The sequence below is a fragment of the Sphaeramia orbicularis genome, chromosome 18, assembly GCF_902148855.1.
Source record: "Sphaeramia orbicularis chromosome 18, fSphaOr1.1, whole genome shotgun sequence".
NCBI lineage: Eukaryota > Metazoa > Chordata > Actinopteri > Kurtiformes > Apogonidae > Sphaeramia > Sphaeramia orbicularis.
Window position 1 is genome coordinate 1,432,786 of NC_043974.1, and position 26,319 is coordinate 1,459,104.

Here is a 26,319-nt window from a genome sequence, read left to right on the forward strand (position 1 = left end):
ATTTGTTTCCGTGAAAATCAGGTGTTTTCCTGTATTTGAAGACCCTGGTGCTGAAAGTACTGATATCACAAAAAAAGTCTGTTACAAATATTTAGAGGGTGGACTTAGTTAAACCAATACATCATGTTTATGTGCTCAACTTGTCCAAAAATAGCACCAGAGTCTTCATTTATTTTAGTGTTTTATTCCGAACATGCAATGAAATTTTTCATATATGCAACAAGCAAAACATCAATAATAATCCAAATATCAACAATTATAACAATCTTAGACAGAAGAACAGAACACTAGTTTCATTTACATGCCTGAAAAGGGGTGGGAAGAAGTGCAACTTATTTAATTCCACCCCCTCTCCAGAAAATATTATTAATAATAAATATTTATCTCCCTATTTTATGAATCCTGTTCTTTAATCCTCATGGAACTTGAGAAACAGTGTGTTTTTCAGTCCAGTCTGTCCTGAACTGAACCTAAACCCAGTGTGTCCATCCACCTGCACTGATCCAACTGCACGGGTTTGACTGGAGAAGCAATGTTGGAGAAGATGAAAGTGTTTCCATGGTAACTACGGAGCCTCTGAACGTCCAAATCTGGTCATATGTGATGAGCATGAAAAGCTGCAGAACTGTATTTGACACCAGTTATTGACATGTATGGACAGAATGAATGGATCAGTCAGTCTGAAACAGTTTAGATCAGCTGATGCTTTTGGTCACATGTGTATATTTGGGTCTTCATGGGTTAATTATGCTCACAATGAAACTGATCAACTATTACAGACATTTTCTCTTAACCTTAAGGACTTTCTCTCACTTTGACTTTTCCTCCTTATTTCACTGACCCTTAATTAAACTTCTCTTAGAGGACAGACTGTTCATCTACCAGACTGCTGTATGTGTACTGCTGCAGTCTGCACTCATCTACGGTCTGAACGGTTTATTCTGGTTTAGATGGAACTCACATCTGTGAGAAGAACAGAACTGGTCATGAATGTGCTGAGTCTGTGTTGGTTTGAACATTCCATCCATTCAAATGACCTTGGATGACCTCTGCTTTGGCCCCTTACAGTGGGTTTACTCAGTGGCTGATAGTCAGGACTGAGCTACTGTGGAAGGACTATCACAGCCAAGTACGCTCTACAGATACAGGCCATTTCAAAATGCAGAACTAGAACTGGCCCGCTGGGTGGCACCAATATACACAAACGATACAGACACAATATAGACACAAAAGCCCAGTGGGCGTACATTTCACACAAGCTCCACACAGTGTCAGCATGTTCAAGTCCATGGGTACAGATAAAGTCTGTAGGCCCAGCTGAGGGGGTGATGCCAACTGTTTGGAGGCTTTTTGGATTCATACCCTACATACACTCAGCCCTAAAGGCCTCAGTGAAGAATCTGATCTGAGACCATTTCTACAGGCTCTTCCCATCTCCTCGTATGTTTTCCAAATCACTCTCCACATAGACCACTTCACTCCAGTGGATCCTCGCTCCAACACTGGAGTTTAGATGTCTGTCTGGATGGATCTCACCGTTGCCCAAAATAGTCTTTCTGCTTTTGTAAATCTGTTTTTGTACATTTGTAAAGCAGAACTGTGACACATGCTGTGGTGTTTGTCACCACATTCACATGGACAGTAGAATTACACGGACCTGTACAGATGTGATGAAATCTGATTAATACCTGTTTATAAATGTCTGAGTGTAAAGCAGTTTGATCACTAAAATTATTTGTATTGGTGGACATTTGAAATATTTGACGATTTATGATTCACTATATGTCTGACAAGTTTTTTTTTAAAGTTCTTTTCTGCTCTTCTAAGACGATGCATATTGCAGGTCAGGTGTTATTGTGGTCAGATACTGCATATAAAACACCTGTGGATTTGTACTTGTGGACATTTGAAACATTTGACTATTGATCATTTATGATTGATTATATTTTTAATAAGTTTAAAAAGAATTTTCTGTTTCTCTACAATGACGTATATTGCAGGTCAGGTGTTGTGATCAGACCCTGCATATAAAACACCTGTGGAAGTCCGTCTGTCCTCAGTCTGATGAAGGGCCTCGGCCCAAACGTCACATTGTGGAATAAATGTTTTGGAGCTCACAGGTTGTGTGGACCTTCCTTTATTTTTTCGTGGTACCAATATCCCAAACATCTGGTCTTGGCCCATGAACTAAGATATTTGTGGTAAAATCTACACAACCACAACTACGCAGCAAAACTACACATCACACAAACGCATTGAGGATCCAAAACCCAAACCAAATCCAGCAAACAGTGGTTCAGTGAATGTGGTTTTGAAGGTGTGGAGGTGGACCAGTTTGTCAGAGGAGACTTCATAGAAGGACAAAGATCCAGCAGGACAGTCCACATACACTGAGACTGTACCAGAGGAGGAGGAGGAGGAGGGGGAGAAGAAGGAGGAGGACTGAGGGAGGGGTGTGTGTTTGTATTTATGCCAGACCCTGTATCCACCGTCATGACAGAACAGACTCCAGGACTGATGGTTGAATCCAAACACACTGTGTCGTTTGTCTCCTTTCCTTCTGATTCCTCTGTAAGTCACTGATACATTAACCTGTCCACTCCACTCCACCTCCCAGTAACAGCGACCAGTCAGACCAGTTGAACACATCAGCTGAGGATGGAAGTCAAATCTGTCCTGATGATCTGGATAGGACTGGACCTCAAACACATGTTCCACCTTCTTGTTGTTTGCAGACAGTTTCAGTTCTCTGTTCGCTGTGTTTGGATCCAGGGTGAGTTCACAGAAATCTGATGGACAGAAGAAAACACAATAATCAACTGGTCAACTGGTCACTCAGCGCAATTGACAAGATTTTTTCACCCAGGAAGAACGGCCCAGGGGAGCCCACCTGCCCTGACGGAACACACCCGGGACGCTTGGGATGAGTGGAGGGGGGTGTGTCTGTGTGCTCTGTGGGTGGAGGACATCAAAAACGTCTACCTATTTGGATTTATGACAGCGGGACACCTTCTGATTGGTCTGGGAATGGACCTGATCTATCGCAAAATCGGTAAGACAGCAGCACGCTAACAGACCCCGCTGCTATCGGTGGAAATTAAGAAGCACTTCAGAGCGGTGAGTGATAATGTGAAGGAATTCCAACGGGTGGTGACGCAGTCCGGGGACAGTGTGGGAGACCTGGACGGATGGGCTGAGGACTGGTGTAAGAAGATGGATTACATTGTGGGTCAGACTGCAGAGGGGCTGAGAGCCAATGTAGAAGGACTCCGACAATCTGAGGGACTGAAGGAGAAATGAGACGAACTGTGGAGAGACCGACTGACTGCTCGGAAGTGAGTAATGCTGAGGCCAGGTACAACAAAATGAAAGTTACACTAAATTAATGCAGAAATCCAGTTCTTCCCATGGCCTCAATTGTTTCCCCTGGGAGCTGAGGAAGCAGCAGATTAGGGCTGCTCGATTATAGGAAAAAAAAATAATCACAATTATTTTAGCAATAATTGAAATCACGATTATTAAAAACGATTATTTGTTAACCTTAAAGTTGTTTATTTTTTTCTTGCAAAACAATGTAAGATATACTCTTTAAATATAAATAAAGCTTTTAACCACTAAAACAAAGTATTTTCACTTTTGTACGAAACAAAAAAATCTTTGAATGCAAATAAGTGTACTGTAAATTCAAGTATGTTTCCTTTTGTAAATAAATAGTGCACTGGAATTAAACTGCTATAGACTTGCCATGGAACTGTAGCAATAAAAAAAAAAAAACTCACATAAAGTGCAAATGATAAATTCAAGTATGTTCAATGTAGTATGAAACAGTAAATTCAGTGGCGTGCTGTGAGGTTTCAGTTCAGGCCTTCTGTATACATCAGCCATCTGGAATACGTACGTTAGGGTTATACGGGTTAGGTCAGGTTAGGTTAATACGGGAGTTACAGCGTAAAGAGATTCGGAAACTGAAGATTGCATTGCGGGCGAAGTTGTAAACGGAGTTGTTTTTATGTGTTTTAGTTTTTCATAAGATTATGCTAAAGGTGGCGGTGGTTCAACTTTAGATGGTTACAAAGGTTTGTTGTGTTAGCGGTCGGTGCGGACACAACAACCAAACACTTTTTGCACGTGATGTGTTTTCTGCTCTTCGTCTTCTTCATCAAACCCAAAGTGATTCCATACAATTGAATTGGACTTGCCTTTTTTGTTTACCAAGCACTTCTGCTGGGATTCTCCTGCCATTTTTCAAGACCGCTAGGTCCAACTTTCCTCTTGGGGTGGACCTGCCGACTAGCAGCAGCAGTAGCTTAGAGGGGGGCGGGGCAGAGCAGCTCATGGGAGCTTGCGTGCGCGTGAATTAAAACAACTCAAAATTAATAATCGTTTTTTCTCTATTACATAATTTTTGTAATCGTTGCGTGTAATAATCGAAATCGTAATCGAATTTCGATTAATTGCACAGCCCTACAGCAGATTCTTCTGTAATCTACTCCCCCTGCAGTCCAAACATCTGCCATGGTCAGGACAACAGTAGGACTGGACTGAGAACCCTCCCCAGAAGACTGGAACCAACTGAAGGACAGATGGACCGCTGGAGTCTCTTATCTTGCACACATTCCAAAGACAAACACACAACACACATTCATTTCTCCTCTGTCCCAACTCCAAATCTTGTTTTGCTCTCAAACCCTGTTTTTTTTTTTCACCCTATCCCCCAAATTCCTTTCAAATCCATGAAAAAATTCCAGCATGTGTCCACGTGTACTGTGTGAAAACTGTATGATGGCTTATATTTGTGCTTTGGATTATCTTCTTCTTCACTGCCACTTTCAAAGAAAAGGGTTCAGTGGTGGTGCACCAGTTGTGGCGGCGGCCCGATGTCCCTGATCATCGATCACAGTCTCATCTGATGTACTGTGTGCTGAATGTACTGTGTGCTGTATGTACTGTATGTACTGTGTGCTGTATGTACTGTGTGCTGTATGTGCTGTATGTACTGTATGTACTGTATGTACTGTGTGCTGTATGTACTGTATGTACTGTATGTACTGTGTGCTGTATGTACTGTATGTACTGTATGTACTCTGTGCTGTATGTACTGTGTGCTGTATGTACTGTATGTACTGTGTGCTGTATGTACTCTGTGCTGTATGTACTGTATGTACTGTGTGCTGTATGTACTGTGTGCTGTATGTGCTGTATGTACTGTATGTACTGTGTGCTGTATGTGCTGTATGTACTGTATGTACTGTATGTACTGTGTGCTGTATGTACTGTATGTACTGTATGTACTGTGTGCTGTATGTACTGTATGTACTGTATGTACTCTGTGCTGTATGTACTGTGTGCTGTATGTACTGTATGTACTGTGTGCTGTATGTACTCTGTGCTGTATGTACTGTATGTACTGTGTGCTGTATGTACTGTGTGCTGTATGTACTCTGTGCTGTATGTACTGTGTGCTGTATGTACTGTATGTACTCTGTGCTGTATGTACTGTGTGCTGTATGTACTGTATGTACTGTGTGCTGTATGTACTCTGTGCTGTATGTACTGTATGTACTCTGTGCTGTATGTACTGTATGTACTGTGTGCTGTATGTACTGTGTGCTGTATGTACTGTGTGCTGTATGTACTGTATGTACTGTGTGCTGTATGTACTGTATGTACTGTGTGCTGTATGTACTCTGTGCTGTATGTACTGTATGTACTGTGTGCTGTATGTACTCTGTGCTGTATGTACTGTATGTACTCTGTGCTGTATGTACTGTATGTACTGTGTGCTGTATGTACTGTGTGCTGTATGTACTGTATGTACTCTGTGCTGTATGTACTGTGTGCTGTATGTACTGTATGTACTGTGTGCTGTATGTACTCTGTGCTGTATGTACTGTATGTACTCTGTGCTGTATGTACTGTATGTACTGTGTGCTGTATGTACTGTGTGCTGTATGTACTGTGTGCTGTATGTACTGTGTGCTGTATGTACTGTATGTACTCTGTGCTGTTTGTACTGTGTGCTGTATGTACTGTATGTACTCTGTACTGTATGTACTGTGTGCTGAATGTACTGTGTGCTGTATGTACTGTGTGCTGTATGTACTGTATGTACTGTGTGCTGTATGTACTGTGTGCTGTATGTACTCTGTGCTGTATGTACTGTGTGCTGTGTACTGTATGTACTCTGTGCTGTATGTACTGTATGTACTGTGTGCTGTATGTACTGTGTGCTGTATGTACTGTGTGCTGTATGTACTGTATGTACTGTGTGCTGTATGTACTGTGTGCTGTATGTACTGTATGTACTGTGTGCTGTATGTACTGTGTGCTGTATGTACTGTATGTACTCTGTGCTGTATGTACTGTGTGCTGTATGTACTGTATGTACTGTGTGCTGTATGTACTCTGTGCTGTATGTACTGTATGTACTCTGTGCTGTATGTACTGTATGTACTGTGTGCTGTATGTACTGTGTGCTGTATGTACTGTGTGCTGTATGTACTGTGTGCTGTATGTACTGTATGTACTCTGTGCTGTATGTACTGTATGTACTGTGTGCTGTATGTACTGTGTGCTGTATGTACTCTGTGCTGTATGTACTGTATGTACTGTGTACTGTATGTACTGTGTGCTGTATGTACTCTGTGCTGTATGTACTGTATGTACTGTGTGCTGTATGTACTGTGTGCTGTATGTACTCTGTGCTGTATGTACTCTGTACTGTATGTACTGTGTGCTGTATGTACTGTGTGCTGTATGTACTCTGTGCTGTATGTACTGTGTGCTGTATGTACTGTATGTACTCTGTGCTGTATGTACTGTATGTACTGTGTGCTGTATGTACTGTGTGCTGTATGTACTGTGTGCTGTATGTACTGTATGTACTGTGTGCTGTATGTACTGTGTGCTGTATGTACTGTGTGCTGTATGTACTGTATGTACTGTGTGCTGTATGTACTGTGTGCTGTATGTACTGTATGTACTGTGTGCTGTATGTACTGTGTGCTGTATGTACTGTATGTACTCTGTGCTGTATGTACTGTGTGCTGTATGTACTGTATGTACTGTGTGCTGTATGTACTCTGTGCTGTATGTACTGTATGTACTCTGTGCTGTATGTACTGTATGTACTGTGCTGTATGTACTGTGTGCTGTATGTACTGTGTGCTGTATGTACTGTGTGCTGTATGTACTGTATGTACTCTGTGCTGTATGTACTGTGTGCTGTATGTACTGTATGTACTCTGTGCTGTATGTACTGTGTGCTGTATGTACTGTGTGCTGTATGTACTGTATGTACTCTGTGCTGTATGTACTGTATGTACTGTGTGCTGTATGTACTGTGTGCTGTATGTACTCTGTGCTGTATGTACTGTATGTACTGTGTGCTGTATGTACTGTGTGCTGTATGTACTGTGTGCTGTATGTACTCTGTGCTGTATGTACTCTGTGCTGTATGTACTGTGTGCTGTATGTACTGTGTGCTGTATGTACTCTGTGCTGTATGTACTCTGTGCTGTATGTACTGTGTGCTGTATGTACTGTATGTACTGTGTGCTGTCAAATGACAATAAAGTAATCTGTAATCTGTAACAATAAGGCTGCAGTTATTGATCAGCTCATTCAGTGACAGTCTGGTCATATCGCTGGGTTAAATTCAACTGTAACTGCTGGATGGATCATGTGTGAGTCTGACTTCAGCCCCTTTTCCACAGCTCTTCTGTTATGGGACCCCTTATTCTGGAGCGACGTCTGTGTAAATGAAACGGTATCTGTCTCTCCTTGGCTGTGGAAATCGGTCGATGGTGGTAAAAACGTGGGATCACCATCTCACCTTTTTCCAGGATCTCTGTGTAAAAGTGTCTTTGATTTTCATGTTTCATTTTCCTGATCAGAAACAGCAGATACAACATTTATAAAGGACTGGATTTTCCTTCTTGGCCAAACAGAAAATCAAACTGTATTGAACATATTTGGCATTTGCCATATATTGCAACTCTGGTTCATGGGATAGTACCAAGTGCAAGGGCCAAGGGGGAGGGGGGAGGGGCAGGGGTAAGGGGGAGGGCGGAGGGGTGAACTGGGATTGGGCCTTTATCTGATGGATAATAATAGTTTAAGTGTTTTGGTCATTTTATATGAGTTTGTTCCTGAGACAAACTTCTGATCCTGATGAACTCAGCTGTGTTCTTCAGATTATTTTTCTACATGTTCTTCTTTATCAGACAGTGACAGTACAGACTGCACATGTGCATAAAGACACTGGCAGTATGACATGCACTAAACAGTCTGGGACTGGACCTGAGGACTCACTGCTCAGGTGGTTTGTGTCCCAGTCAGCTATCAGCTCGTCTGTAGTGGCGTCACTGGAACACCTTTGGTTAGGTATTTGATTCTTATACAACCACTTTTTCCATATTTGGGTCTTTATTCACCTCTGGGATCCATATGTGCTTTCCCTTATGAAATATGATTTGAACTTGGAGGGTTGAATTCTTGGATTGAATCACAGGTTAGTCAGTATTAGTATTAGTCAGTATTAGTTAGGTTTTCTTTGTGTCACTGGTCAGTTGTAAATTTCTTAGGACCAGCTTGTTTAGATAGGAACCATCCATCTGCACATGACTTAAGTAGGTTCTGTTCTTCTAGGTCCACGTCTGAACAAACACATTCACACAGTGTTGTCAAATATAGGTGATAAACTGACTGTTGGCAGAAGTTTACTCAGAGTTAAGGCCCCACATCTGTTTGATCTGTTTAGAGAACGCTAAGTTAAAGACAAAGGGTTGAGCCCAGAGTTTGAAGATCAGCTGACAAGGATTATAAAAGTGAGGTGCGTTGGAATGGCCTGGGTCCATTTCCCCACTAGGGTGTGGATCCTCAGCTGAGTTAGATTTTGTTTGTGATCAGATCAAGTCAACAATAAATGTATAAAAATGAGACCGAAAAGAATCCGGACTTATTCTTGGAGCTTCCAACAAAAGAACACACTTACACTTATTTGTTCGACACACACCCTCACTCTGTCTTAGTGTGTGTGTGATCATGTACACACAAAAAGCCCCCCCAGCTGTTCTCCTGTTGCTTTTTCTCCTTGCTTCTCTTCTTCTTTTCCCTCAGGTTTCTTCTCTTCCTCTCCTTACTAGTACGTCGTTCAATCTCTGTATTGTTATTTTAAGTGAATAAATACTTATATTAATATCATGTGTTTGTCTCTAAAGCGTCCTCTCTCCACCACACATCCTTCCACTAAACTGACTGTCTTCATGAACAGTTCAGATGTTTAGAACCAGGTCCCACTTTGGGTTCAGGTTGGTTTGAATGAATCTAATGAAACCACACTTACGTCTCCTCGGTGTCAACCATCGGACTCCAGCAGGATCCAACCTGAAAGGAGGAGGAGGGTCAGAGGTCAGCTGGAGACATGGACATTCCATCCCTCTGATCCACTGAAGCTTTTTCTGCTCACATCCACTAAATGCTTCCTTCTGCATCACTGACTGAGTGCGTTTGTCTGTGAACATGGGCTGGACCTTCAGACAGGACGGATCCCAGCTGGGACAGATTAGGCCGGCCCAGTTTGGGGACTTCTTTTCTGATCCAGCTCTTCATTTGTCCAGTTCATCTCGTATATTTCAGTAACTCCCCAAAAACTTTCATCCCAGTCTGTACAGTTTTAGACCCCCCCCCTCCATCTTTAGGGTGTCTGTACAGTTTTAGACCCCCCCACCTCCATCTTTAGGGTGTCTGTACAGTTTTAGACCCCCCCCCCCACCTCCATCTTTAGGGTGTCTGTACAGTTTTAGACCCCCCCCCCCCCCCCCCCCCCCACCTCCATCTTTAGGGTGTCTGTACAGTTTTAGACCCCCCCCCCCCCCACCTCCATCTTTAGGGTGTCTGTACAGTTTTAGACCCCCCCCCCACCTCCATCTTTAGGGTGTCCATACAGTTTTAGACCCCCCACCTCCATCTTTAGGGTGTCTGTACAGTTTTAGACCCCCCCCCCACCTCCATCTTTAGGGTGTCTGTACAGTTTTAGACCCCCCCACCTCCATCTTTAGGGTGTCTGTACAGTTTTAGACCCCCCCCCCCCCCCCTCCATCTTTAGGGTGTCCATACAGTTTTAGATCCCCCCCCCACCTCCATCTTTAGGGTGTCTGTACAGTTTTAGACCCCCCCCCCCCACCTCCATCTTAGGGTGTCTGTACAGTTTTAGACCACCCCCCCCCCCCCACCTCCATCTTTAGGGTGTCTGTACAGTTTTAGACCCCCCCACCTCCATCTTTAGGGTGTCTGTACAGTTTTAGACCCCCCCACCTCCATCTTTAGGGTGTCTGTACAGTTTTAGACCCCCCCCCCACCTCCATCTTTAGGGTGTCTGTACAGTTTTAGATTCCCCCCCCCACCTCCATCTTTAGGGTGTCTGTACAGTTTTAGACCCCCCCCCCCCCTCCATCTTTAGGGTGTCTGTACAGTTTTAGACCCCCCCCCCCCCCACCTCCATCTTTAGGGTGTCCGTACAGTTTTAGATTCCCCCCCCCACCTCCATCTTTAGGGTGTCTGTACAGTTTTAGACCCCCCCCCACCTCCATCATTAGGGTGTCTGTACAGTTTTAGACCCCTCCCCCCCCACCTCCATCTTTAGGGTGTCCATCAGCCCAGTGCAGAAAACCCATTTTTCAGTGAAAATCCTTCATTTGTGGGTTAGTTCTGCCAGATCTGCTCATGTAAATGTCATATTAGAGGTTCTGGAGGATGGAACTGTCGTTTATGAAGGTCTACAATCATGTACAGGTCAAAGGTCACAGGATTTTAGACAAGGTCAAGGTCATGTGACAGTTCAAAATGGGTCCAATCCCAGGTTTTTTCAGATTTCTTTCTGTCCTAGTCTGATTTGACAGATCTGCACTCAGAACATCTGATCCTACAGTACCCATCTGGTACCCTCCATCTGATCCTACAGTACCCATCTGGTACCCTCCATCTGATCCTACAGTACCCATCTGGTACCCTCCATCTGATCCTACAGTACCCATCTGGTACCCTCCATCTGATCCTACAGTACCCATCTGGTACCCTCCATCTGATCCACAGTACCCATCTGGTACCCTCCATCTGATCCTACAGTACCCATCTGGTACCCTTCATCTGATCCTACAGTACCCATCTTTTAAAGCTTTTAAAGACGGCAGGACACCGGGCCCAGGTGCAGCGCATCTGATGATTACTAGATGAACCCCGCCTTGGTCAGATCCTGCAAAGGAACGAACAAAAAACCAACACACACCTAGTGGTGTGGAGGGGTCGTCACAACAGCAAAACCACAGCAAGAGAAATATGTGTGGAAGTTGAGGAACATGGACTAAAGGCAGAGTTCCACCAAAGGCCCACCACAGCTGGGTTCTAGTGTTCTGTGTGTGATGGGGTCAGCCTCTGGACAGACTTGGGGACGGCCATGGCTCAGATGGTAGAGCGGGTCGTCCAATAACCAAAGGGTTGGTGGTTCCAATCCTGCTCTGTCCCAGTCATGTGCTGTTGTGTCCTTGGGCAAGACACTTCACACCCCCCCCCCATTGCCTCCAGTGCTGCTGTTCACACTGGTGGGTGTGAATGTTTGGTGGTGGTGGTGGGAGGGGCTGTAAGTGGGAATTGTCAGCCATGCTTCCATTAGTCTGCCCCCCCCACCCCCAACCCCAGGACAGCTGTGGATACAGATGTAGTTTACCACCACTAGAGGGACAATGTGAGAGTGAATGAAGAATGGATCCACTGTACACTGAGTATGCATTCATAGAAAAGCACGAGAGAAATCTAATCTGTTATTATACATAGGGATGATTCTGCTTATTGATTCCACCTTCATTGCGCAATGACGTCACACGTACGCAGCATTGTTTTGGTCAGAACAAAGACAACATGGAGGTCAGGCAGAAACGGACTAAACAGACCACACCAGGTCCAAACAGACCACACCAGGTCCAAACAGACCACACCAGGTCTAAACAGACCACACCAGGTCCAAACAGACCACAGCAGGTCCAAACAGACCACACCAGGTCTACACAGACCACAGCAGGTCCAAACAGACCACACCAGGTCTAAACAGACCACAGCAGGTCCAAACAGACCACACCAGGTCTAAACAGACCACACCAGGTCTACACAGACCACACCAGGTCTAAACAGACCACACCAGGTCTAAACAGACCACACCAGGTCTACACAGACCACACCAGGTCTAAACAGACCACAGCAGGTCCAAACAGACCACAGCAGGTCCAAACAGACCACACCAGGTCTAAACAGACCACACCAGGTCCAAACAGACCACACCAGGTCTAAAAAGACCACGCCAGGTCTAAACAGACCACAGCAGGTCCAAACAGACCACACCAGGTCTAAACAGACCACAGCAGGTCTAAACAGACCACAGCAGGTCCAAACAGACCACACCAGGTCTAAACAGACCACAGCAGGTCCAAACAGACCACACCAGGTCTAAACAGACCACACCAGGTCCAAACAGACCACACCAGGTCTAAAAAGACCACACCAGGTCTAAACAGACCACACCAGGTCCAAACAGACCACACCAGGTCTAAAAAGACCACACCAGGTCTAAACAGACCACACCAGGTCTAAACAGACCACACCAGGCCTACACAGACCACACCAGGTCTAAACAGACCACACCAGGTCTAAACAGACCACAGCAGGTCTAAACAGACCACAGCAGGTCCAAACAGACCACACCAGGTCTAAACAGACCACACCAGGTCCAAACAGACCACACCAGGTCTAAACAGACCACACCAGGTCTAAACAGACCACAGCAGGTCCAAACAGACCACACCAGGTCTAAACAGACCACAGCAGGTCCAAACAGACCACACCAGGTCTACACAGACCACACCAGGTCCAAACAGACCACACCAGGTCTAAACAGACCACAGCAGGTCCAAACAGACCACACCAGGTCTAAACAGACCACAGCAGGTCCAAACAGACCACACCAGGTCTACACAGACCACACCAGGTCCAAACAGACCACACCAGGTCTACACAGACCACACCAGGTCTACACAGACCACACCAGGTCCAAACAGACCACACCAGGTCTAAACAGACCACAGCAGGTCCAAACAGACCACACCAGGTCCAAACAGACCACACCAGGTTCAAACAGACCACACCAGGTCTAAAAAGACCACACCAGGTCTAAACAGACCACACCAGGTCTACACAGACCACACCAGGTCTAAACAGACCACAGCAGGTCCAAACAGACCACACCAGGTCTACACAGACCACACCAGGTCCAAACAGACCACACCAGGTCTAAAAAGACCACAGCAGGTCCAAACAGACCACACCAGGTCTACACAGACCACACCAGGTCTAAACAGACCACAGCAGGTCCAAACAGACCACACCAGGTCTAAACAGACCACAGCAGGTCCAAACAGACCACACCAGGTCTACACAGACCACAGCAGGTCCAAACAGACCACACCAGGTCTAAACAGACCACAGCAGGTCCAAACAGACCACACCAGGTCCAAACAGACCACACCAGGTCTAAAAGACCACACCAGGTCTAAACAGACCACAGCAAGTCCAAACAGACCACACCAGGTCCAAACAGACCACAGCAGGTCCAAACAGACCACAGCAGGTCCAAACAGACCACACCAGGTCTAAACAGACCACACCAGGTCTAAACAGACCACAGCAGGTCCAAACAGACCACACCAGGTCTACACAGACCACACCAGGTCCAAACAGACCACACCAGGTCTAAACAGACCACAGCAGGTCTAAACAGACCACAGCAGGTCCAAACAGACCACACCAGGTCTACACAGACCACACCAGGTCCAAACAGACCACACCAGGTCTACACAGACCACACCAGGTCCAAACAGACCACACCAGGTCTAAACAGACCACAGCAGGTCCAAACAGACCACACCAGGTCCAAACAGACCACACCAGGTCCAAACAGACCACACCAGGTCTAAACAGACCACAGCAGGTCTAAACAGACCACAGCAGGTCCAAACAGACCACACCAGGTCTACACAGACCACACCAGGTCCAAACAGACCACACCAGGTCTAAAAAGACCACACCAGGTCTAAACAGACCACACCAGGTCTAAACAGACCACAGCAGGTCCAAACAGACCACAGCAGGTCCAAACAGACCACACCAGGTCTAAACAGACCACAGCAGGTCCAAACAGACCACACCAGGTCTAAACAGACCACAGCAGGTCCAAACAGACCACACCAGGTCCAAACAGACCACACCAGGTCTAAAAAGACCACACCAGGTCTAAACAGACCACAGCAAGTCCAAACAGACCACACCAGGTCTAAACAGACCACAGCAGGTCCAAACAGACCACACCAGGTCCAAACAGACCACAGCAGGTCTAAACAGACCACAGCAGGTCCAAACAGACTACAGCAGGTCCAAACAGACCACACCAGGTCCAAACAGACCACAGCAGGTCTAAACAGACCACACCAGGTCTAAACAGACCACAGCAGGTCTAAACAGACCACACCAGGTCTAAACAGACCACAGCAGGTCCAAACAGACCACACCAGGTCTAAACAGACCACAGCAGGTCCAAACAGACCACACCAGGTCCAAACAGACCACACCAGGTCTAAAAAGACCACACCAGGTCTAAACAGACCACACCAGGTCTAAACAGACCACAGCAGGTCCAAACAGACCACACCAGGTCCAAACAGACCACACCAGGTCCAAACAGACCACAGCAGGTCCAAACAGACCACACCAGGTCTAAACAGACCACAGCAGGTCCAAACAGACCACACCAGGTCCAAACAGACCACACCAGGTCCAAACAGACCACAGCAGGTCCAAACAGACCACACCAGGTCCAAACAGACCACACCAGGTCTAAAAAGACCACACCAGGTCTAAACAGACCACACCAGGTCTAAACAGACCACAGCAGGTCCAAACAGACCACAGCAGGTCCAAACAGACCACACCAGGTCTAAACAGACCACAGCAGGTCCAAACAGACCACACCAGGTCTAAACAGACCACAGCAGGTCCAAACAGACCACACCAGGTCCAAACAGACCACACCAGGTCTAAAAAGACCACACCAGGTCTAAACAGACCACAGCAAGTCCAAACAGACCACACCAGGTCTAAACAGACCACAGCAGGTCCAAACAGACCACACCAGGTCCAAACAGACCACAGCAGGTCTAAACAGACCACAGCAGGTCCAAACAGACTACAGCAGGTCCAAACAGACCACACCAGGTCCAAACAGACCACAGCAGGTCTAAACAGACCACACCAGGTCTAAACAGACCACAGCAGGTCTAAACAGACCACACCAGGTCTAAACAGACCACAGCAGGTCCAAACAGACCACACCAGGTCTAAACAGACCACAGCAGGTCCAAACAGACCACACCAGGTCCAAACAGACCACACCAGGTCTAAAAAGACCACACCAGGTCTAAACAGACCACACCAGGTCTAAACAGACCACAGCAGGTCCAAACAGACCACACCAGGTCCAAACAGACCACACCAGGTCCAAACAGACCACAGCAGGTCCAAACAGACCACACCAGGTCTAAACAGACCACAGCAGGTCCAAACAGACCACACCAGGTCCAAACAGACCACACCAGGTCTAAAAAGACCACACCAGGTCTAAACAGACCACACCAGGTCTAAACAGACCACAGCAGGTCCAAACAGACCACAGCAGGTCCAAACAGACCACAGCAGGTCCAAACAGACCACAGCAGGTCCAGTTGAACTCTGTCAAAGCTTCCATTTCTTCTACAGGTGGAATCCCTCCAGTCTGTTCAAACATTTGTCCACATGTGATTCATTTACAGGAATGTCATGTATTTGATTCTCTACTTAGTGGCAGAGTGAACACCAGACCCAGTTCCAGTTCTGGTGCGGGCAACAAACGTCGTACCCCCTCAAATACAAGTTTCTGAAGGTAGGGGAAAGGAAATGAGGAGCACAAATACAGGAGACGAGCAGAGTCAAACTGGTTCCATGTAGTGGAAATGCAGCAACAGAGGAATTAGTAAAGAGTCTGGAGTTTCACTGTCACTGCACCCACCCCACCCCACCCCACCCCACCCCCTCGTGAACCGGGCCCAGCGTCATCTGTTCTTATTATTTGTTCATACTGTATATGTTCTATTTTCTGTGCAGATGGAAATATAAAAGACAGTTAATGCAAACACACCTGTTTGTACTCTTTTATTCCCTCAGCCAATGAGAATCAGTTGGGAATCGGCTGAATAAGCAAAATCGATAATGGAATTGGTATCATTAAATTCTTATCGATTTCCATCCCTAATCATATAGTAAACACTAACGGTTAGTGCGATCCCATCAAACTAAAACTTTATGGATTGGGGCGAAATTTTTTTGGGGAGTTACTGATATATATATGAAATTAACTGGTCAAATTAAGAGCTTGATCGGAAAAGAAGTCCCAAAAATGGGACGCCCTACTGACAGATGGTTCCTGTCAGCTCTACCTGTTCTATCTGCCATTATCTGTGGATGCATCAGCTCAGTCCATACCTGACAGTGTCCAGTCTCCAGTGTGGATCCTCCACTAGAGCACACAGCTCCTGTCCTGAGGCTCCTGGATGGTTGTAGCTCAGGTCTAGCAGTCTGAGATGGGACGGATTGGACTGGAGGGCTGAGACCAGAGAAGAACATCCTTCCTCCGTGATCAGACATCCTGACAATCTGCAACACAAAACATCACATTCATCAACTGAGGATGGAGATGAGTGGAGTTGGAGTCATTGAACAGAGTCTGTGAATGCATGGGACTTCACCAACAGGACTTCAATGTGTAAAGTCTATGAGTTCCAGACTCTGAACACAGTTGAAGATCAGTAGAACTGGTCTGGAGTTCAACACAAACAACCACTGACAAGTTCAATCCATCCAACAACTGCAGACAAACATTGAAATGATGTGTTGTGTTCTGTGTTGAACCCTGACCTGAGAGTGTCCAGTCTGCATCCTGGACTCTTCAGTCCATCTGACAGGATCTTCACTCCTGAATCCTTCAGGTCATTGTTGCTCAGATCCAGATGTGTCAGACTACAGGACTGGGATCTGAGAACTGAGGACAGAGCTTCACAGCTTCTGTCTGACAGGTTACAGCCACTGAGTCTGGACAAAACAAAAGGCATGAGTATAAAGTTATTGATCTGCTTGAAATGATAGATCCATATTTGAGATGTTTGATCCAACTGTTTGTTCTCACAGAGCTTTGTTGGAGGCTTTGACCACTGGCAGCAGCCTCAGAAGAACCTCCTCTGAACCAGAGTATTCCTTCAGGTCAAACACATCCAGGTCTTCTTCTGGTGACAGTAAGATGAAGGCCAGAGCTGACCACTGAGCAGGAGACAGTTGTTCTGTGGACAGACGTCCTGATCTCAGGTACTGTTGGATCTGATCCACCAGAGATCCATCCTCCAGTTCATTCAGACAGTGGAACAGGTTGATGCTTCCCTCTACAGACAGTTTCTCACTGATCTTCTTCTTGATGTACTCTACAGTTTTCTGGTTGGTCTCTGAGCTTCTTCCTGTTGGTTTCACCAGACCATGTAGGAGAATCTGATTGGTCTGCAGTGATAGACCCAGGAGGAAGTGCAGGAACAGGTCCAGGTGTCCATTTGGACTCTGTAAGGCCTGGTCCACAGCGGTCTGGTAGAACTGGACAGAGGTGACCCACAGTAGTTTAGACCAAACAGATGTTTGTCCAGACAGCAGATTGACTCCAGTGTTGATGAAGGTCTGATGGACATGAAGAGCAGCCAGAAACTCCTGGACACTCAGATGGATGAAGCAGAACCTCTTGTCCTGGTACAGTCCTCTCTCTTCTTTGAAGACCTCTGTGAACACTCCTGAGCACACTGAGGCTGAGCTGATATCGATGCCACACTCTGTCAGGTCGGATTCATAGAAGATCAGGTTTCCTTTCTTCAGCTGCTCAAAGGCCAGTTTTCCCAGAGACTCAATCATCTTCCTGGTCTTTGGACTCCAGGGTGAATCTGTCCCAGGTCTTCCATCATACTTGACGTTCTTCAGTTTGGCCTGAACCACCAGGAAGTGGATGTACATCTCAGTCAGGGTCTTGGGCAGTTGTCTTCTGTCTGTGCTCTTCAACACGTCCTCCAGAACTCTAGCAGTGATCCAGCAGAAGACTGGGATGTGACACATGACGTGGACGCTTCGGGACGTCTTGATGTGGGAGATGATTGTGTTGGTCTGTTCTTCATCTGTGAACCTCTTCCTGAAGTACTCCTCCTTCTGGGGGTCAGTGAACCCTCTGACCTCTGTCACCATGTCCACCCACTGAGCAGGGATCTGATTGGCTGCTGCAGGTCGTGTGGTTATCCAGAGGCGAGCAGAGGGAAGCAGGTTCCCCCTGATGAGGTTCATCAGCAGCACATCCACTGAGCTGGACTCTGTCACATCAGTCAGGATCTGAGTGTTGTTGAAGTCCAGAGGAGGTCGACATTCATCCAGACCGTCTAAGATGAACACCACCTGGTGGTCTTCAAAGATCCAGATTCCTGCTTCTGTGGTTTCAGTGAAGAAGTGCTGAACCAGTTCCACCAAGCTGAACTTCTTCTGTTTCAGCACATTCAGCTCTCTGAAGGTGAATGGAAATATGAAGTGGATGTCCTGGTTGGCTTTGTCTTCAGCCCAGTCCAGACTGAACTTCTGTGTGGACACTGTTTTCCCGATGCCGGCCACGCCCTTTGTCAGCACCGTTCTCATTGGCTGATCTCTTTCAGGTGGTGTTTTAAAGATGTCTTCACATGTGATGGTTGTTGGTGGTCTGTGTGGGTTCCTGGATGCTCTTTCAATCTGTCTGACCTCATGGTCCTGGTTGACCTCTGTAGCCCCTCCCTCTGTGATGTAGAGCTCTGTGTAGATCTGGTTCAGGAGGGTTTTGGGGTTTCCTGCTTTAGCGATGCCCTCAAACACACACTCTAACTTCTGCTGCAGGTTACGTTTCAGTTTCCGCTGCTGAACTCCAGACTGACTTCCTGAATGCAGACCCAGATCAAACCATCAGTCTCACAGTAAATCCAGTATTTTCATCATCATCATCATAATAATAATAATAATAATAATAATAATAATAATAATAATAATAATGATGGACTAGATTTCTATACTGCTTTTCTATGAACACATACTCAAAGCGCGTACAGTGGATCCATTCTTCATTCACTCTCACATTCTCCCTCTGGTGGTGGTAAACTACATCTGCATCCACAGCTGTCCTGGGGGGGGCAGACTGATGGAAGCATGGCTGACAATCTGCGCCTACGGCCCCTCCCACCACCACCGAACATTCATATGGATGGGGGCCCAATGACACAACAGTGTTTGGACAGAGCAGGATTCGAACCACCAACCCTTTAGTTACTGGACAGCCCACTCTACCATCTGAACCATCATCTGTTCAATCTGTCCAGAATGGTCTTACTGCGGTGCAGACGCTCAGCCAGCTCCTCCTGCTTCAGCCTCCTCAGGAAGTTCAGTGTGATCTGCAGAAAAGCCTCGGAGCTCCTCCTCTGCTCTTCATCCTCATCACTCAGACTCTCTAAGCATTCTGGGTAATCTGGACTCAGAACCTGCTGGAACTTCTTCAGTTCGTTCTTGACAAAAGTGCAGATGTTCTCCTCCAGCAGCTGGAACACAAAACATGATGAAAGAGCAAAAGTCCACCATGGACCAAAGCTCAGGTCCATGTTGGACACAGTGACGTCCACTGGTGTGAAACCAGCAGCAGGACATGACTGGACAGAACAGATGGACCAGTAGATGTTGGACATGTACACACCTGAAATATGGAGTCCAGCTGAGTCTGATCCTGTAGACCAGTGGAGTCCAGCTGAGTCTGGTCCTGTAGACCAGTGGAGTCCAGCTGAGTCTGGTCCTGTAGACCAGTGGAGTCCAGCTGAGTCTGGTCCTGTAGACCAGTGGGACCCTCTGAGCTCTGCTGCTCCACTCTGTGGACCAAACATCAACAATGAGCTCACATTCTGTCTGTCCACACACACACCCACAGGTGGACACACCTGGATGACAACATGAGTCCCATGACCCCCTGTAGTGGGACAGGGGTCCTGGTCCTGCTGATCCCACAGTGTGTTTGAGCTGATCCACAGCTTTAGTTGAGTTCTGTTTGTCTGGATCCCCATCAGACTCACCATGGCAGCAGGACTGAACTGACTTTAGTCCCATAGAAATGTCCTTTCAGACACTGAAGAACATTTACTGAACAGGGTTAGGGTTAGAACATTTACTGAACAGGGTTAGGGTTAGAACATTTACTGAACAGGGTTAGGGTTAGGGTTAGAACATTTACTGAACAGGGTTAGGGTTAGGGCTAGAACATTTACTGAACAGGGTTAGGGCTAGAACATTTACTGAACAGGGTTAGGGTTAGAACATTTACTGAACAGGGTTAGGGTTAGAACATTTACTGAACAGGGTTAGGGTTAGAACATTTACTGAACAGGGTTAGGGTTAGGGCTAGAACATTTACTGAACAGGGTTAGGGTTAGGGTTAGAACATTTACTGAACAGGGTTAGGGTTAGGGCTAGAACATTTACTGAACAGGGTTAGGGCTAGAACATTTACTGAACAGGGTTAGGGTTAGAACATTTACTGAACAGGGTTAGGGTTAGAACATTTACTGAACAGGGTTAGGGTTAGAACATTTACTGAACAGGGTTAGGGTTAGGGCTAGAACATTTACTGAACAGGGTTAGAACATTTACTGAACAGGGTTAGGGTTAGAACATTTACTGAACAGGGTTCGGGTTAGAACATTTACTGAACAGGGTTCGGGTTAGAACATTTACTGAACAGGGTTAGGGTTAGAACATTTACTGAACAGGGTTAGGGTTAGAACATTTACTGAACAGGGTTAGGGCTAGGGCTAGAACATTTACTGAACAGGGTTAGGGTTAGAACATTTACTGAACAGGGTTAGGGTTAGAACATTTACTGAACAGGGTTCGGGTTAGAACATTTACTGAACAGGGTTAGGGTTAGAACATTTACTGAACAGGGTTAAGGTTAGAACATTTACTGAACAGGGTTAGGGTTAGAACATTTACTGAACAGGGTTAGGGTTAGAACATTTACTGAACAGGGTTAGGGTTAGAACATTTACTGAACAGGGTTAGGGTTAGGGCTAGAATCTTACTGAACAGGGTTAGGGTTAGAACATTTACTGAACAGAGTTCGGGTTAGAACATTTACTGAACAGGGTTAGGGTTAGAACATTTACTGAACAGGGTTAGGGCTAGGGCTAGAACATTTACTGAACAGGGTTAGGGTTAGGGCTAGAACATTTACTGAACAGGGTTAGGGTTAGGGCTAGAACATTTACTGAACAGGGTTAGGGTTAGGGCTAGAACATTTACTGAACAGGGTTAGGGTTAGAACATTTACTGAAGAGGGTTAGGGTTAGGGCTAGAACATTTACTGAACAGGGTTAGGGTTAGAACATTTACTGAACAGGGTTAGGGCTAGAACATTTACTGAACAGGGTTAGGGTTAGAACATTTACTGAACAGGGTTAGGGTTAGAACATTTACTGAACAGGGTTAGGGTTAGGGCTAGAACATTTACTGAACAGGGTTAGGGTTAGGGCTAGAACATTTACTGAACAGGGTTAGGGTTAGAACATTTACTGAACAGGGTTAAGGTTAGAACATTTACTGAACAGGGTTAAGGTTAGAACATTTACTGAACAGGGTTAGGGTTAGAACATTTACTGAACAGGGTTAGGGTTAGAACATTTACTGAACAGGGTTAGGGTTAGAACATTTACTGAACAGGGTTAGGGTTAGAACATTTACTGAACAGGGTTAGGGTTAGGGCTAGAACATTTACTGAACAGGGTTAGGGTTAGGGTTAGAACATTTACTGAACAGGGTTAGGGTTAGGGCTAGAACATTTACTGAACAGGGTTAGGGTTAGGGTTAGAACATTTACTGAACAGGGTTAGGGTTAGGGTTAGAACATTTACTGAACAGGGTTAGGGTTAGAGCATTTACTGAACAGGGTTAGGGTTAGAACATTTACTGAACAGGGTTAGGGCTAGGGCTAGAACATTTACTGAACAGGGTTAGGGTTAGGGCTAGAACATTTACTGAACAGGGTTAGGGTTAGGGTTAGAACATTTACTGAACAGGGTTCGGGTTAGAACATTTACTGAACAGGGTTAGGGTTAGAACATTTACTGAACAGGGTTAGGGCTAGGGCTAGAACATTTACTGAACAGGGTTAGGGTTAGGGCTAGAACATTTACTGAACAGGGTTAGGGTTAGAACATTTACTGAACAGGGTTAGGGCTAGAACATTTACTGAACAGGGTTAGGGTTAGAACATTACTGAACAGGGTTCGGGTTAGAACATTTACTGAACAGGGTTAGGGTTAGAACATTTACTGAACAGGGTTAGGGCTAGGGCTAGAACATTTACTGAACAGGGTTAGGGTTAGGGCTAGAACATTTACTGAACAGGGTTAGGGTTAGGGTTAGAACATTTACTGAACAGGGTTAGGGTTAGGGTTAGAACATTTACTGAACAGGGTTAGGGTTAGAACATTTACTGAACAGGGTTAGGGTTAGGGCTAGAACATTTACTGAACAGGGTTAGGGTTAGGGTTAGAACATTTACTGAACAGGGTTCGGGTTAGAACATTTACTGAACAGGGTTAGGGTTAGAACATTTACTGAACAGGGTTAGGGCTAGGGCTAGAACATTTACTGAACAGGGTTAGGGTTAGGGCTAGAACATTTACTGAACAGGGTTAGGGCTAGAACATTTACTGAACAGGGTTAGGGTTAGGGCTAGAACATTTACTGAACAGGGTTAGGGTTAGAACATTTACTGAACAGGGTTAGGGCTAGAACATTTACTGAACAGGGTTAGGGTTAGAACATTTACTGAACAGGGTTCGGGTTAGAACATTTACTGAACAGGGTTAGGGTTAGAACATTTACTGAACAGGGTTAGGGCTAGGGCTAGAACATTTACTGAACAGGGTAAGGGTTAGGGCTAGAACATTTACTGAACAGGGTTAGGGTTAGGGTTAAAACATTTACTGAACAGGGTTAGGGCTAGAACATTTACTGAACAGGGTTAGGGTTAGAACATTTACTGAACAGGGTTAGGGTTAGGGCTAGAACATTTACTGAACAGGGTTAGGGTTAGAACATTTACTGAACAGGGTTTGGGTTAGAACATTTACTGAACAGGGTTAGGGTTAGAACATTTACTGAACAGGGTTAGGGCTAGGGCTAGAACATTTACTGAACAGGGTTAGGGTTAGGGCTAGAACATTTACTGAACAGGGTTAGGGTTAGGGTTAGAACATTTACTGAACAGGGTTAGGGCTAGAACATTTACTGAACAGGGTTAGGGTTAGAACATTTACTGAACAGGGTTAGGGTTAGAACATTTACTGAACAGGGTTAGGGTTAGAACATTTACTGAACAGGGTTAGGGTTAGAACATTTACTGAACAGGGTTAAGGTTAGGGCTAGAACATTTTCTGAACAGGGTTAGGGTTAGAACATTTACTGAACAGGGTTAGGGTTAGGGTTAGAACATTTACTGAACAGGGTTAGGGTTAGGGCTAGAACATTTACTGAACAGGGTTAGGGCTAGAACATTTACTGAACAGGGTTAGGGTTAGAACATTTACTGAACAGGGTTAGGGCTAGAACATTTACTGAACAGGGTTAGGGTTAGGGTTAGGGCTAGAACATTTACTGAATAGGGTTAGGGTTAGGGTTAGAACATTTACTGAAGAGGGTTAGGGTTAGGGCTAGAACATTTACTGAACAGGGTTAGGGTTAGGGCTAGAACATTTACTGAACAGGGTTAGGGTTAGGGTTAGAACATTTACTGAACAGGGTTAGGGTTAGAACATTTACTGAACAGGGTTAAGGTTAGAACATTTACTGAACAGGGTTAGGGTTAGGGTTAGGGTTAGAACATTTACTGAACAGGGTTAGGGTTAGGGCTAGAACATTTACTGAACAGGGTTAGGGTTAGGGCTAGAACATTTACTGAACAGGGTTAGGTTTAGGGTTAGAACATTTACTGAACAGGGTTAGGGTTAGTGCTAGAACATTTACTGAACAGGGTTAGGGTTAGGGCTAGAACATTTACTGAACAGGGTTAGGGTTAGGGCTAGAACATTTACTGAACAGGGTTAGGGTTAGAACATTTACTGAACAGGGTTAGGGTTAGGGTTAGAACATTTACTGAACAGGGTTAGGGTTAGGGTTAGAACATTTACTGAACAGGGTTAGGGTTAGAACATTTACTGAACAGGGTTAGGGTTAGGGCTAGAACATTTACTGAACAGGGTTAAGGTTAGGGCTAGAACATTTTCTGAACAGGGTTAGGGTTAGGGTTAGAACATTTACTGAACAGGGTTAGGGTTAGGGTTAGAACATTTACTGAACAGGGTTAGGGTTAGGGCTAGAACATTTACTGAACAGGGTTAGGGTTAGGGCTAGAACATTTACTGAATAGGGTTAGGGTTATGGTTAGAACATTTACTGAACAGGGTTAGGGTTAGGGTTAGAACATTTACTGAACAGGGTTAGGGTTAGAACATTTACTGAACAGAGTTAGGGTTAGGGCTAGAACATTTACTGAACAGGGTTAGGGTTAGGGTTAGAACATTTACTGAACAGGGTTAAGGTTAGAACATTTACTGAACAGGGTTAGGGTTAGGGTTAGAACATTTACTGAACAGGGTTAGGGTTAGAACATTTACTGAACAGGGTTAGGGTTAGAACATTTACTGAACAGGGTTAAGGTTAGGGCTAGAACATTTTCTGAACAGGGTTAGGGTTAGAACATTTACTGAACAGGGTTAGGGTTAGGGTTAGAACATTTACTGAACAGGGTTAGGGTTAGGGCTAGAACATTTACTGAACAGGGTTAGGGTTAGGGTTAGAACATTTACTGAACAGGGTTAGGGTTAGGGTTAGAACATTTACTGAACAGGGTTAGGGCTAGAACATTTACTGAACAGGGTTAGAGTTAGAACATTTACTGAACAGGGTTAGGGCTAGAACATTTACTGAACAGGGTTAGGGTTAGGGCTAGAACATTTACTGAATAGGGTTAGGGTTAGGGTTAGAACATTTACTGAACAGGGTTAGGGTTAGGGCTAGAACATTTACTGAACAGGGTTAGGGTTAGGGCTAGAACATTTACTGAACAGGGTTAGGGTTAGAACATTTACTGAACAGGGTTAGGGTTAGAACATTTACTGAACAGGGTTAGGGTTAGGGTTAGAACATTTACTGAACAGGGTTAGGGTTAGGGCTAGAACATTTACTGAACAGGGTTAGGGTTAGGGCTAGAACATTTACTGAACAGGGTTAGGGTTAGGGTTAGAACATTTACTGAACAGGGTTAGGGTTAGTGCTAGAACATTTACTGAACAGGGTTAGGGTTAGGGCTAGAACATTTACTGAACAGGGTTAGGGTTAGGGCTAGAACATTTACTGAACAGGGTTAGGGTTAGAACATTTACTGAACAGGGTTAGGGTTAGGGTTAGAACATTTACTGAACAGGGTTAGGGTTAGGGTTAGAACATTTACTGAACAGGGTTAGGGTTAGAACATTTACTGAACAGGGTTAGGGTTAGGGCTAGAACATTTACTGAACAGGGTTAGGGTTAGGGTTAGAACATTTACTGAACAGGGTTAGGGTTAGGGTTAGAACATTTACTGAACAGGGTTAGGGTTAGGGCTAGAACATTTACTGAACAGGGTTAGGGTTAGGGCTAGAACATTTACTGAATAGGGTTAGGGTTAGGGTTAGAACATTTACTGGTTAGGGTTAGGGTTAGAACATTTACTGAACAGGGTTAGGGTTAGAACATTTACTGAACAGGGTTAAGGTTAGAACATTTACTGAACAGGGTTAGGGTTAGGGCTAGAACATTTACTGAACAGGGTTAGGGTTAGGGTTAGAACATTTACTGAACAGAGTTAGGGTTAGGGCTAGAACATTTACTGAACAGGGTTAGGGTTAGGGTTAGAACATTTACTGAACAGGGTTAAGGTTAGAACATTTACTGAACAGGGTTAGGGTTAGGGTTAGAACATTTACTGAACAGGGTTAGGGTTAGAACAATTACTGAACAGGGTTAGGGTTAGGGCTAGAACATTTACTGAACAGGGTTAGGGTTAGG

At 45.3% G+C, this 26,319-nt stretch overlaps 1 protein-coding gene across 1 annotated transcript in view; it reads right to left on the minus strand.

The window, feature by feature from the left end:
• Positions 1-268: 268 nt before the first annotated feature.
• Positions 269-26,319, minus strand: part of LOC115438925 (NLR family CARD domain-containing protein 3-like) — a gene marked incomplete at its 5' end in the record, with an annotated part of 61,956 nt that continues 35,905 nt past the window's right edge. The window contains 5 exons of the mRNA XM_030162815.1: positions 269-2,781; positions 3,223-3,285; positions 9,291-9,387; positions 16,618-16,788; positions 17,050-17,223. Of these exons, the coding sequence (XP_030018675.1) occupies positions 2,236-2,781; positions 3,223-3,285; positions 9,291-9,387; positions 16,618-16,788; positions 17,050-17,223 (1,051 nt within the window). The remainder of the gene's footprint in view (positions 2,782-3,222; positions 3,286-9,290; positions 9,388-16,617; positions 16,789-17,049; positions 17,224-26,319) is intronic.